The 14,683-nt window shown below is 34.1% G+C and overlaps 1 protein-coding gene and 1 pseudogene across 7 annotated transcripts in view; one reads left to right on the top strand and one right to left on the bottom strand.

Annotated features, from left to right (window-relative positions):
* The window catches only part of NAA16 (N-alpha-acetyltransferase 16, NatA auxiliary subunit), a 57,128-nt gene that overhangs the window by 4,304 nt on the left and 38,141 nt on the right, over positions 1 to 14,683 (top strand). For 3 of the 7 annotated variants that reach the window (XR_005655940.1, XM_039877195.1, XM_039877191.1), the window contains exons 3-7: positions 1,410 to 1,514; positions 2,916 to 3,073; positions 5,083 to 5,217; positions 9,782 to 9,935; positions 12,985 to 13,104. Coding sequence is in view for 6 of the 7 variants with exons in the window: in XM_039877195.1 (XP_039733129.1) it covers positions 1,410 to 1,514; positions 2,916 to 3,073; positions 5,083 to 5,217; positions 9,782 to 9,935; positions 12,985 to 13,104 (672 nt within the window). In the remaining variant the exon portion in view is untranslated. Of the gene's footprint in view, positions 1 to 1,409; positions 1,515 to 1,558; positions 2,339 to 2,915; positions 3,074 to 5,082; positions 5,218 to 9,781; positions 9,936 to 12,984; positions 13,105 to 14,160; positions 14,188 to 14,683 lie in introns of those variants that run through there. The other 4 variants (XM_039877189.1, XM_039877193.1, XM_039877194.1 and 1 more) reach the window with 4 other exon arrangements.
* Positions 8,397 to 8,515, bottom strand: LOC120614575 (uncharacterized; annotated as a pseudogene).

Consider the following 14,683-nt stretch of genomic DNA (forward strand, 5'->3'; position numbering starts at 1 on the left):
TGTGAATATTTAACATATTCAGTTATACTTCATATCAGTCTTATTCTGGGTTCCTTTACTTCTATTATGTTTAGGCGTATGTACAGTCTTTAGTTTTAGATGAGAAGTGGTTGGTTGGGGAACAGTTGGAGTATATACACATTTTTATAGGCTTAATTTCATATATTACTTTAAATAGAATTTAAATGTATTCTTTGATTTCCTATGCATAAATTAGGACAGTATTTGCAATACAGAAGTTGTATGAAGATACAGTCAAATGCGTTTTATTCTTTGGTAGATGTGTTTTATATACCTGCTGACCTTTATATGTAAATATGACACCACTGGTTTATTATTAGATTGCTTATCTTGAGTTGTTTTTTTTAGCACTGATATTAATAAGTCTGTATTTGCTTCTCATCCTTTTTCACTGATAACCAGTTTTTGTTAAAAGGATGGGTCGAGTTAGGTATGGAAATTATGGTCCTGTAGCAGATCAAAGCTAACTGGGGTCTCTGAATATTAGACTTGGGTAATTCTTGAGACTGTCTTATTTGGGAAAACAGGCTGACCCGGCTCAACTTTCTAATAACATTTAAAATGTTCTTTGAAGGAAATGGAAAGACGTCTTCATTTCATAGAATTTTAGAAATTTAAAGCTTGTTTTCAAGCCTTTTAGCTATTGATCCCTTATCTAAAGGGAAGCTTGTGGGAAGTTCATTATGTGTAAATTGATAAAAGAAGGCATTTGGTTATGGGTCTGGACACTGGACCACCATGGTCAGTAGTCCATAGAAGCCAATTTGAAAACCATTGTTCTTGTCTAATTTCCTTCTTGTGGATTATTCAGAGTTCTTTCATTCTAAACCATCTTATATGAACTACCTTAAACATCTTTTTGGGGTTGCCACTCCAGTGTTGTGCTCTTGAAATGCAAACTGATGTTAATTAGCCTAACTAGCATTAGTTGGAATAAACTCTCTGCCAAAAATGCAGTCTGTTCCAGTATTGATTAAGGTAATTTTTAAATTGTGACTATCTCTTAGTTAAGGTAGACTGTTTTGTGGGGTGTAAATCAGATGGTTTGATTCTTGATTAGAATTGAATCTAAGGCGAAGGGTGTGGACTGCTGCAGTAGGTGTAACTCAGCAGGACTCAGGTGCCTGCTGTGTTACCTTTTCTCGGCAGAATAATCTCAGCCCCCTTTATAGAGTCTTCTAAAGGGCAGAAAGCATTTAGCAACTTAGACCCAGTCTAAGGAATTTCAGAAAAGGACTTGGGCTAAACTTTAAGGAAATACTTAAAATGCAGTTTTACTTTTGTATTTGAAGAGATATTCCTCTTACTGTGGCAGATTTCAGATATTAAAATAGTGCTAAGAAAATAATTTGAATCATGTGTAAATAGAGGTTAAAAATATTTTTCAGAGACTTTGGCTATGAAAGGCTTAACACTGAATTGTTTAGGAAAAAAAGAAGAAGCATATGAATTTGTTCGTAAAGGACTTCGTAACGATGTCAAGAGCCATGTCTGTATCCTTTTGCAGTGGTTGAGTAGTTTAATTCTTAAATGTATTTTCCATTTACTAGTTTTTTCCTAATTCTAATGAAAAAAAACTTTACTATGAAAAAATTCAAATCTATATAGAATTTAATGAACTCTTGTACCCATTACTCAGTTTCAGTAATTATCAACGTTTTGTAGTATTAGTTTCATCTGTTCCCTATGCCTTGTTTTTTATTTATTGGAGTATTTTAAAGCATCCCTATTCAGTATGTATTTACTTCAGTTGTGCTTAGTGTGAGAGAAAAGTAACTTTGATAATTATATGAGATTTAAAGTCCATTTTTCCCCTGTACATCCATAAACTGAATAATACTTTCCCATCATTCCAAGTAATGACTTACTGTACAGTAGTTAACCTGTAGAGTAAAATTTGTGTTTTTTAAACTTACTTTTGGAAATTTCAGAAGAACGCATTGAGTATTAAGTGTGACTGTGCGTTATTTCTTCAGCTCGTTTTGGCTGCACGGGGACATCTGTTACTTCACTGGGTACTCAGGGTTGATGTTTTTTCTGTCTAGTATCCCAGTTTGTAAAAAACCGAAAATACTTTTGAAGGCTGGATCATCGAAATTGATTTTCATTTCTGTTTTGCTCATCTACATGTTTATTCACAACCTTTTCACATATTGCCCTGTTTCTTAATTTTTGTACATTTAATTAATCTATTTACCAGTATTGAACATCAGTAGTCTTAGTAGCGTTTTCATGTACTAAGCTCAGGATTCTCTCAAAATACTATATAGTTACTTCTTTATCCCAGTGCTCACTCGTGAGTGAAGAGAGAGGGCATGTAAGTATGATAGTTTTTTGGCTCCAAGATATGCTAAGCCTTTAATTTACAATAAATAAAAACTTAATTTTTGTGTTTTTTTCATATCACTGATGAATTAACTGATGGTTACATGTTGTTTTAGAGTTGATTGAATATAAATTTGTTTCAAAAGATAATTGCCATTTTGGTATGTATTCTGTTTTAATACATAGTGATGAAGGCAAAATGAACATCGAGGTCCTGGGGTAGGAGAGTGAGGGAGTAGAAGGTAGGGACCGTGAAGAATTTTACCAAGAATTTTCTAAGGTTATATAGAAAAAGAGAATTTCAGACACGTACACAAATAGAACAGAATAATGAACCCCCACTTTCCCATCACTCGGCTTCAGTAACTTCACAGTTGTCAGTCAAGACTGATCTCATGTTATCTTTTAGCACTTGGCTCGCTACCTCCTTCCCTCCACCCCCCTCCACCCCATCATTCTGAAGTAAATCTCAGACAAAGGAACCGTTTAGTTAAAGTGAGCTTTATGTTAGAGATATAGCATAGAATATTCTAGTACCTGTGAACGTCTCTATTTCCTTAACTTCATAGGCTGGCATGTGTATGGACTCCTGCAGCGTTCTGATAAGAAGTATGATGAAGCTATTAAGTGTTACCGAAATGCCCTCAAATTAGATAAAGATAATCTGCAAATTTTGAGGGATCTCTCTCTGCTGCAGATCCAAATGAGAGACCTTGAAGGTTACCGAGTAAGTACTTTAGCTTAAGTCTACACGTTTTTACAACGGATATATTTTAAAAGCATGTGAATTCAGAATGAAATGGGTATAAGCCAAGAACCTGTAGCTTGAGTTGTTCATTTTAGTCTGTAGCGGAGGGGAAAGTCACTTGGGACCTTCCCCCAGTAATAGTTGTGGAACTGCATACTTGATCATCAAAAAAGGATAACTTTATTTATTTAATGCTTTTTAAAAAACTAGATAACCTCATGTGTAAATTCTGTACTAGATTCTTTGTGGGTTCAACATTTACAGATTTGGTAAATTTTAATCTTTATAACGGAAATCTAAATGTAGAGATTAATTGGCTTTCCTGTGGGTCAGTAAGTGTAAAGTAACGTGAGGAAGACCGCGTGCATCAGCCTTTCTGTAGTCCAGGCCTTTCCCCTGACACCTTCAGCTCTGCGGGGCATCTCCACGTGCCCGCTCCACTTAGTCTCCTAAACTCAGTCTGTCTGAAACGGAATTCTCTCACGCCCTTACGTGAAGGGAACCACCAGCTCTTAGCAGCTCTCTTTAAATAAATCTTTCCTTTACTCTTTACTTTTGCCTTTCTTCTGCCATGTAAGTCCTTATACCCTGTGCCTAGATTTTTGCTCAAGTTTCAAGGGTTTGGCTGAGCTTAATAATAATAACTGTTCTTCAGTAATAACCATTCTTCTGCCTAGGTGTGGTGAGAGTTAGTGGTTATCTTTAGGCATGAGGCAAAGACATGAAGAATATCGGCATGATAGTGGTTCCTAAGAGGGATAGTGAAATAAACGAAGATGGTGGTTGGAAGTGAAGGACTCAAGGAACTAGAGGTACTGGTGGTGTCCAAGCAAAGTGAAACTGTGGGCAGCATAGGAGCTGTGGCCAGGCAGTGAGGTATTTGAATTTATGATTTTAGGCTGTAAGGTCTAGGGTGTGGTTGTGGGAGTGGGTCCCTAGGGAGGGGTGGAGGAGATCATTAAACATGAGGAAACCATGGTTCTAAGAAGATAGATTGTTGGATGGGTGAGCCACAGTGTTGCGTTGCTCAGGATAGTGGCAGGATTTGGCAGAGAGAAGAAAACGGATCCAGACTTCAACGAAGGAGGGGAGGGTCAGAGAGGCAGCACTGACCATAAGGGATGAGAGCGGTACAGTTTAATCTTAGATGCCTAAAGGAACCAGTCACACATGAAGGCGGCAGACTGATACTAAGTTGTTTTTGTTACTCCTGTTACTCCTTGTGGCGTATAGTGCAGATGGCACCCATTCGAATCACAGAATCAGGGGAGCTAAACAGTACATTTTCAAAACCCTGTTCGTTGCAGCCGGTATTCTTCATGAGACCCTGTTCCTCTAGGCAGCTGCACTTGCCTGAAACTCGGAGGCAGATAGGAGCTGTGAAGAAGTGAGGGCTGTGTAGAGGTGGGGTTTTCTGGTGAAGATACCGTGAACCTTCTGGGGCCACCAAGGTGGAATTCCTGGTGTTTTCTCCCTAGTGTCACGGACACTGAGCTGTCTTAGAGTGGCAGCAGTGGGGTTTCTGCTAGAAAAGCCCAGATGTTTGAGTCCCTCCGGCTGTGTCCATCCTGTTTCTGGGGCCTGTTATAACAATGTAAATGCATTGTAATTTCATATAATAATTTTATAAACAGCAGACTTAGTTTAATAAAAAACTATCTTAGTCTCTCTTCTAACATGTTTAGTTACTAAAAGGAATTCTGTTACATAAAGGTAATTTTATAAGTCAGCCCAAAAGCATGGACCCCAAGGACAGTTTTTTTGGTGACAGCCTTACAATCAGCATTATGGGGTATTTTAGAACTTAAGTAATTTAGATAAAGAACGTAAAAGATATTTCTATTTTATTCTGAAACTGATATTTGTTCATTGAGTTCATTAGAAAGGAATTAAAGGCATTAAATTGTTTTCTTAAACTGATGAAATACATTTTATAGAAAGTTAAAAAAGTAAAAAAAATTAAGACAATTTTGTCTTATTTTTTTAAGGAGACAAGGTATCAGCTTCTTCAGTTGCGCCCGACGCAGCGTGCTTCCTGGATTGGATATGCTATCGCATACCATTTGCTGAAAGATTATGACATGGCACTAAAACTATTGGAAGAATTTAGACAAACTCAGCAGGTAAGAAGTTCATTTGAACATTTTCTCCTACCTTCACAAACTAAAATAGTTGATTTCTGTATTGTCCCCACCCCAAATATGAATTAAAGTCTTCGAGACCTATGGAAAAACTTGAAAAAAATTTGAAATAATTCGAGACCTATGGAAAAACTTGAAAAAAATTTGAAATAATTGGAAAAATTTGAAATAACTGACCTCCTCTAGATGTAAATTCTTAATACAAAATACATAATATAAAAAAATTTGTACACTATAATTTCAATAGTATTCAAATGTATAAAGAAAAGACTGCATAAAAATAGTTTTGACTGTGGAAATTGTTTCTATAATATATATTTTATATTTGATATAAACATGTTAAGTATATTTTAATATATATGTAAAATAGAAAAATATTAAAAATATGTATGAGAAATTAAATAGATGTTAATATTTTGCCATAATTGCTCCAGATTTTATTTTTTAAAGAAATGAGATATTACAGAATAGCTAAAGTCTTTTCATGTGCCTCCTTAGAGAGTGCCACTATTCTGAAACCAGTACAGCTCATTCCTATGCGTTTACATTCTCTATAAGTTCATGAAAGTTCCTCTTACGTGGTATACTTAAAAATCTACATGAGTGATAGGCAGTTTTTTTTTCATTCAACATTTCTTGAAATATATCTATGTTGATTCACGTAGAGCTAGTTTACCTATTTTTAACTGCTATTTGGTGTTTCATTATATCAGTAAGCCATAGTTTCTTCTTTCTAGTCTCTTAAAAAACAGTGCTGTAATGAATATTGTTTTCTATTGTTTCATTAGCCACATTTGTGAGTGTCTCTTCAGTGTATACCTAAAACTGGAATTTCAGAGTTGTAGCTGTGTGTGTGTTTTCAGCTTTACCAAGTATTATTATTACTTTCTGGAGTAGCTATACTAATTTATATACCCACCAGCAAGGTTTTACAATTATTGTTTCCCCAACATCCTTGCTGGCTCTTGTAGCTTTATATTTTCAGTCTTCTAGATGTAAAGAAGTTTATCTCATATTTCTTTTGTGTTTCCTTGATTATTTGTGAGGTTAAGGTAGATGTTGGGATAAGAGAGATTGTCTTTAGTTTTCTTTTTGTTTGATGTTTGTGTCCGACCTCCTGGAATAAGTTGGGAAGTGTTCCCTCCTGTTTTTTTTGAATAGTTTGTGAAGGATGGTGCAAACATTTGGTAGCATTCACCTGTGATGGCATCAGGAAGTTCATTGATTACTAGTGAAAGTTTATTAACTTTATTGGAAGTTCACTGATTACTACTAGTTTATTCTCTATTTGCTATTGGTCTATTCAGATTTTCTATTCTCAAGTCAATTTCATTAGCTCTAGTTTTTCTAGGAATTAATCTGTTCCGTTATCTAATTCATTGGCATACAACTTTTCATGATAGTCTTTTATAGTCCTTTTTATTTCTGTAGGTTCTGTAGTAATGTCCCTCCTTTTATTCCTGATTTTAATAGTCTTCTGTTTCTGTCTTGGTCATCCCAGCTGAAGGTTTGTCAGTTTTGTTGTTCTTTTCACAGAACCAACTTGTAGTTTTATTAATTTTCTCTGTGACTGTGTTGGGGTATACCATCAGTACGCAGCCAAGGTATTTTACAGCTCTGCCTTAGATTTTGCCTCTTGTTTGAACAGAGCGTCAAGGTCAGTAAGAGGTGAGAGCTTAGTGCTTTCTCAGGTCTTTCCTGAGCATGTGCATAGCTCTATGTGTGTGGTGCTTTTCAGAGCTCCTTTGGACATCACATTTCCCAGCTTTTAAGATTTTTGATTAGTTTGTTGTTTGCCCTGTCTTTTATTCATTACTTTAGGCACCGTAAAGCTAAAACACTTGTCTATAATTGTTTCTGACAAGCACCTTTGGCTCTCTCCCTTCCCCTAAGGCTCTTTGCTCTGGGCAGGCTCAGAGATTACCTTGTATGTGAGGTCCTGCAATGGGCCAACCAGATAGGTCAGTTAATCAGTTTCTTGTGAATGCAGCTTTGAAAGAGCTCCAGTTTATTCTGTTCTCTCTGGTGGCTGTCAAGGTGCCCTGGGGATACAAGCTTATTTTTCTAGGTTACCGTGTAGCTGGAGAGTATGGACTAGGACTAGGGCAAATTAAAACTCCACAGAGCTCACTTGTCTTACCAAGATTCAGCCATTTTTCTTTAGTAAGTGCTTCCCAAGTTGCTGCATGGCTTTCATTAATTTCCAGAGTTCTGAGAATTCTTGCCAGTTCCTTCGTTTCTTTTATGGAGAGACATGTTTTTGGAGGTCTTTACTCTGCCATTTTTGCTGACATCATCCTCTTTGTATTTTCTTGATGAAAATTTTTTCTTTTGACAGTTACTCTAAAATCAAGGTATTTTTTGGACTGCTAAGCCAAACTAATTTTACATGCTGGAGTGATAGACTTTTTTTATTTATCAACTAATTCTCACTACAGAGTGTTTATAACAGTTCTCTGTTCTATATTTCTGTCCCTGCCTTGCTCTCTGAGCCTAGTTCAGAGAAGACTTACAGAACATAAGTCCTCCACATGTTCTAAATAAGGCATGTACAATAATATAAAAGCAATGGTTATGTAGTATTTTGTCTCTAGATTTCTTTATTCAGCATTCGAGATTCATCCATATTAGAGCATATGTTAGTACTTCATTTCTTCTTAATGCTGAATACTATTTCATTACATGGACATACCACACTTTGTTTATCCATTCATTAATTGGTGGACATAAGGATTGTTTTTAACTTTAGTTATTACAGATAATGCTGCTATGAACATTTGCAGACAAATTCATGTGTGCTCATGTTTTATTTCTCTAGGATACATACCCAGAAATGAAATTATTTGGTTTTTTCATAAGTATATACTTAATTTTTTAATAAGCTGCCCAGTTGTTTTCCTAGGTGGCTGAACCATTTTATATTCTCTCCAGCAATGAATGAGGGTTCCATTTTCTACCCATCCCCAGCACCTATTATTTGACAATAGCCATCTTAATGGATGAGTAATAGTTATCTGTTTTAACGATATTTTGCATTTTCCTAATAACTAATGATGTTGAACATTTTATCATATTTTTATTAGCCATTTATATTTCTTCTTTGATGCAGTGTCTATTCAAATATGTGCCTTTTTGGTTTTTTTTATTTCATAATTTTTTAACAGCTACAGCACCTGGTATTCCTAGATGGTCTCCCATCCAAGTACTAACGAGACCCGACCCTGCTTAGCTTCTGAGATCAGACGAGATCAGGCACGTTCAGGGTGGCATGGCCGTAGACTTGTGCCTATTTTTTAATTGGGTTATTCGTCTTAACAACTGAGTTGTAAGAATTTTTTATATATTCTTAGTACAAACTCCTTATCAGCTGTACTATCCGCAGATATTTTCTCCCAGTCTTTAACTTGTATTTTCATGTTATTACTGGCATTTTTTGAAGAAGAAAAGTTTATAATTTGATGACATCCAATTGACCAATTTTTCTTTTATGCGTAGAAAAATCACAAAGATTTTTCTGCTGTTCTAAGATTTCTTTTATAGTTTTAGTACTCACAGTTAGGTCTGTGATCCATTTTGAGTTAATTTTTGTGTATGGTGTGAATTATGTGTCACTTTTTGCATATGGATATTTAATTGTCCCACTATCATTTGTTCAAAAGACTACCTTTTTTTCCATTGAATTGCATTAGCACTTTTGTAGAAAATCAATTGACTAGAATATAAAGGCTTATTTCTGGACCTTGTATTCTGTTCTGTTGATCTATACATCTATCCTTATGCCAGTGCCACATCGTATTGATTAGTGTAGCTTAATAGTAAGTTCGAAATTTCAAATGCTTATCTTCCTCCTCTGTTCTTTTTCAGGTTCTTTTGGCCATGTAGGGCTCCTTTTAGTTCAATTTGAATTTTAGGATTAGCTTGTAAATAAATTTCTGCAAAAATCTTGCTGAGAGTTTGATAGGGATTGTATTAAATTTATAGATCAATTTGGGGAGAATTGGCATCAAAACATTATTGAGTATTCTGATTCTTGATTGTAGAATGGACTTTATAACCATTTATTTAGGTCTATAATTTCAGCATATTTTGTAGTCTTCAGCATATAGATCTTGTTTCTTAAATTTGTTTCTAAATATATTGTTCTTTTTGATGCTGTTAATGTAATTATTTTAATTTCATTTTTAGGTTTGTTGCTAGTATGTATATGAAATAGAATTGATTTTGTATTCTGTCACTTTGTCTAACTCCTTTATTAGTTCTAGTAGGTTTTTTATTGTAGAGTTTTTAGAATTTTAACCATTTTCTACTTTTTTGGGAAGTGTAGGATTTGCTGACTTGTTCACTTAGCTATATACAGAAGTTCCACCCCTTTATTTTAAAGACTGTATTAATCTTTCTGTTAATCACTCTGCTATTTTTAATTTCTTGTGGATTCCTTTTTTAAGTCTGTGTGAAATACTTCCTGAGAAAGCAATGATCTATAACTACTTTATGTAATTATGTAAAATAAGATAATTTAGTCTTTCTTTATCTTTTATTTTTTTAGGTTCCTCCCAACAAAATCGACTATGAATATAGTGAACTGATATTATACCAGAATCAAGTGATGAGAGAAGCAGATCTAGTTCAGGAATCTTTGGAGCATATAGAAACATACGAGAAACAAATATGTGATAAACTTTTGGTGGAAGAAATTAAAGGTAAGTTGACTTGCTTTTTCTTTTTCAATGGCCTCAGTTAAAGAAAAGAACAGAAACTACGTACTTAATTCTGTTTTAACACTTAAATAAGACTTGCTACGTATCAGTCAGTGTTCTAAACACTTATTATTAAGCCATTATTAATTAATTTAATTGTCATAACAATCCCGTGATGTAGTTATATTCATTGTAGAGTTGAGGGACTGAGGAACAGAGAGGTTAAATGACTTGCCCAAAGTCACATGGATTAGTAAGCTGGGTAGTGCTGGATTTGAGTCCAGGGATTTTGATTCCGGATTCCGTTTTCTCTTTCTTAACCAGTATATAATACTGCCTTTATGTTCCACGCCCCAGTATGTGTATATTTGCTATTCTCATTTGATATATATATGTAATGACATTAGGATCATCATGAAAGCAAGATTCCTTTATTTTCATTATGGGCTAATTATGAAGGTTGGCTCCTGATAAATAATTTGTTAAAAATGTTCATCAACAAAGGGTCATGCACATTTTTTCTTAACAAAGCTTTGCTTATTGATTACTCATTTCATGAGCAGTACTGTATTAAATAGAATGTCCAACTAAAATAATTAGCTTAAAATTAAAATTTCATATAGTTACAGAACTTTAAAGCTTAATAAAGATAATTATGGAGTATGATAATTGCTTAAACTGCTTTATTTCATTTACATCTTTAGTGCTTCTGACATGGGTACTATTTGTTTTCCCGTTTTATAGTTGGAGGAACCAAGGCTTAGAGATATAAGGACTTGCCCAAAGTCACCTTTTAGGTGGTAGAGTTAATTTCCAAACACATCTTTCTCACTTCGGAGCCATTACCTAAACAAATTTTTCTTAATAGACTTTATTTTTTAGAGTAGTTTTAGGTTCATAGCAGAATTGAGTAGAAGGTACAGGGATTTCCAATATACCCTGCGTCTCTACTCATGTGTAGCCTCCTCCGCTGTCAGCACTCCCAGCAGAGTGCTGCGTGTGTTACACTCAGTGAACCTACATGAAACATCCTGGCCACCCAAAGTATGGAGTTTACATTCCCGTGACACAGCCACCATCATGGTGTCATACAGAGTACTGGTTTCACTGTCCTAAAAAGCTTTGGTGCCCTGTTTGTTTCTCCCTGACCCCAACCCTGGCAGCCACTGATCCTTTTACTGTCTGCATAGTAGTTCCTTTTCCAGAATGCCATATATTTGGAATTATGTAGTGTGTAGCCTTTTCATATTGGCTTCTTTAACTTAATACATTTAAGGTTCCTTCATGTCTGTTCAGGAGCCCTTCCTTTTAACTGCCGTACTCTACTCCTGTTAATGTATGGCGAGCAACTGACTTAGTTTTTATTGTGGATAATAATAATAACAATATTGACTACAACATTATTTTTCAGACTATTGGTAAAATGTGGATAATTATTTTTATGTTCTGATGTATTATTGCTATTTCCTGTTTAAATCTTGACTCTCGGGTTGCTTTCTCTGTGTCTTATAGCATCTATAGGGAATGCAGTGATTAAAAGGGGAGATGCTATAATAAGATAAATTCTGGTTTAAAGATCCTACAGGTCGTAGCACGTGTTGCTAGTGAGGGTAATTTGGGGGCCATCAGTTTGACTATAAAGCCAGTGCTTTGTGTTGCTTACAGGGACAGGTTAGGGTAATTTTTTTTTTTTTCAGTGAACTTGGCAGGCCCAGAGACCTTTGATACTTAGACGTTTATGTGTTTTGTAGCCATTAGCATATTAAGATACTTTTAAACACTTCTAAAATAAAGTTAGACATTTTATTTACTTTATGAATATGCTAGTGTACTTACTTGTCCTTTATATTTCCCTAGTAATAAACTTTTACCTTGTGGTGGTAGCAGATAACAACATTTTTGGAATTGAAGAATATGCTGTTGTCTGTTATATCTAGTGTAAACAGGGGAAAAATTGGACTGACCAGAAGTTAATTCTGGAGGAATGGGGCATGTTTGTGTTTTTAAGTAGCAAATGTTTATGTGTATTGACTTTGTACCAAACACTGTGCTAAACTCTTTAAATTATTTCATTTGATCATCACAAAAGCTGACTGAGGTGGTTGATATTTTAGAAGTAAGGAAATGGACATTGGATGTTTGTAACTTGTTCAAGATCACAAAGCTAGAATGTAGGAAAACTAGTAATTATACCTAGTTTTACTCTACAGCTTGAATAGTATATATAAAAATAATAAAATAATAGTATATAATAACCACTATAATATGCTGCCTCCTCCAAGTTGAGGAAAGCTGAAATAATATGACTAAAGACATTTCAGAGAATTGTTTGTTTGAAGTAGATTCTTTGGGGAAATGGGAAATCTTAGGGATAGGAAGTTGATATAAATTATTTTTTGAGACAATCTGATCTTGGAGTATGTGTACTTTCCATTATATTTGAGAAGTTTAGATCCTCATTTCTCATATTGTGTAGCTTAATAAAAGCCACATAAAAATTGAATGTAGGAGGTGACTCACATGTGAACATGTTTTGTGTGGTTTCTTGCTGTGAAGTGGTATTTAGTGGTATTTTCCTGAGTTAACTCTTTAGTGACCTGGAAAGGAAATTAGGAGAATTGAATAGAGAATTATTTAATATATGACTTGATCAGGAAAAGTACATTTACATCTTGCAGAAGGAAGATAGGGATATTTCCTTAGAATTATTTACCAGTATGTGTAGAGAGTCTTTAGTTATCTTTAGTAAGTTTGTTATCTTTAGTAAAAGATATATAAAAATATACATAAGACAAAGATTTGTACTGACAAATTAATATCGGACATGTATATTCGGGATGTTGGAGGGAGCCAGAAATGATTGTTAGTATAGTAGAATGTGTAAATGAAGGCAAGCTGTACATTAGTCTGTGTTTAATTATATAAAATGCAGCATTACCCAAAGGGAGGCACATAAACATCTGCTGTACTCATAACGCTTAGTGAAATGTCTGGGATCAGAAAGGTATTTAATCTTTACGTAAAGTGAATGTGACTTTAAACTTAATTTTAGGAGAAATGCTGTTGAAATTGGGAAGATTAAAAGAAGCCAGTGAAGTATTCAAAAACTTGATTGATCGGAATGCAGAAAATTGGTGTTATTATGAAGGTTTGGAAAAAGCCCTGCAACTTAGTATGTAATGATTTTTCTCCTCTACCTTCTCAACTAGTGTTTGAAGTATAAAAATGTAAAGTTGTAATAATATTTGAGGACATATTTTTAGTATTAGAATTTATTTTTCCATTTAGGAAAATTACAGGTTAAACATGGAAATGAAAATGAATTAAAATATTTAATACTTGTGATAAATGCTTACAGAAAATTTTAGGTTCCTTGACCCATTAAACTGTTACCAATTTAGACTAGAGAAACGAGGAAGAAAACATTCCCTTTCTGGGAAATGTCATAATTATTTAATATTTTTAAAGAAGTAGAGGTCTGCCATCTTCAACCTCTAAACAAAAGAATCGGGTGAAAGAAATTTTGCTGGATATACTGTATATAGCATTGGCATAAAAATTATTCTGTCAATGCAAACTAGGTTAATTTGTTTAGAGCAAATGTTATATGTCTTTTGAAATGAGATAACCTTGACCCTTTTCAGAAATCTAGAGTAGGATTCCAAATTTTCCCAAATATTTTCATAATTAAATGTTAGCAGCAGTTAATATTACTGAAACCACATTTACTTAAGACAAATATATGGCTGAAATATTTATGAAACTATGGCTCAAGGATGTTGAAACAGCAGAATTTTTAAATTTAAAAAGTATGGTAAATAGGTAGCTATCCATATTCATTTATAGTAGTGTGAGCTATGAGAAAAGTTTATTTATTGTAGCCTAATCATTTTTATAAGTCAATCCAAGTTTTCTGTTTGTATATAAAATTTAATGTTACAATTATTCAAGTTTTTATTTCTTCAAATGTTCTTATGAAAATTTAAATATGGATTAGATCAATAATCTTTTTTTTTTGGAAAAAAAAAGACAAAAGTTATATGTTTGAGAGTTGGCAATGTGTGATAACTATGATTTTTCTTTAAATTACCAGTTACTGACATGTAGTTAATAATAAAGATATTTACATGTTTTGGTAAAATGAATGTAACATTCTATACATCAGGATCCATGCTTAATATAAAAATGTGTTGATTGCAAGACTAATTGCATTACTTTATCTTTTTAGGCTCCTTAGGACCTTTTCTCCCCCATGGTACGTTCTGGAGCTCCGACTTGTGACTCGAAATAAGGCATTGAAATGGTTTGGTTTTGTCTTAATGTTAATTTAATTACATTTTAGAGATTTGTTATATCTGGGGCAGTGGAAAAGTTTTTTATATTCATAGCCTGACATTCTCTAACATTAGGTATAAATATGAGAACTGCTTTAAAAAAATACGTATCATAACCTTCATGTGACCTTTAGTATTATAAGGGTCCTTAATATTTCATGAAGTCTCCAGATTGTTAACAGATTGCAAAAATTACTTTTCACATATCCGAGTTCTAAAAACCCAAGCACATTGGAGCTCCGAAAAATACTGTTGGGGGACGGAAGGAGTCTAAGGAAAATCAGACAAGTGCAGTGTTTATGACCTTGATATTAAACACAACATTTCACATGGTGATGCCTTGATTGCTAAGGATTATTCTTAAAATAATTGCATTTCTGTCGTCCGAATTAAAATCCTCTTAAATTTTATAGTTTA

This window comes from Pteropus medius, unplaced genomic scaffold, assembly GCF_902729225.1.
Source record: "Pteropus medius unplaced genomic scaffold, Ma_sr-lr_union100, whole genome shotgun sequence".
Taxonomy (NCBI): domain Eukaryota; kingdom Metazoa; phylum Chordata; class Mammalia; order Chiroptera; family Pteropodidae; genus Pteropus; species Pteropus medius.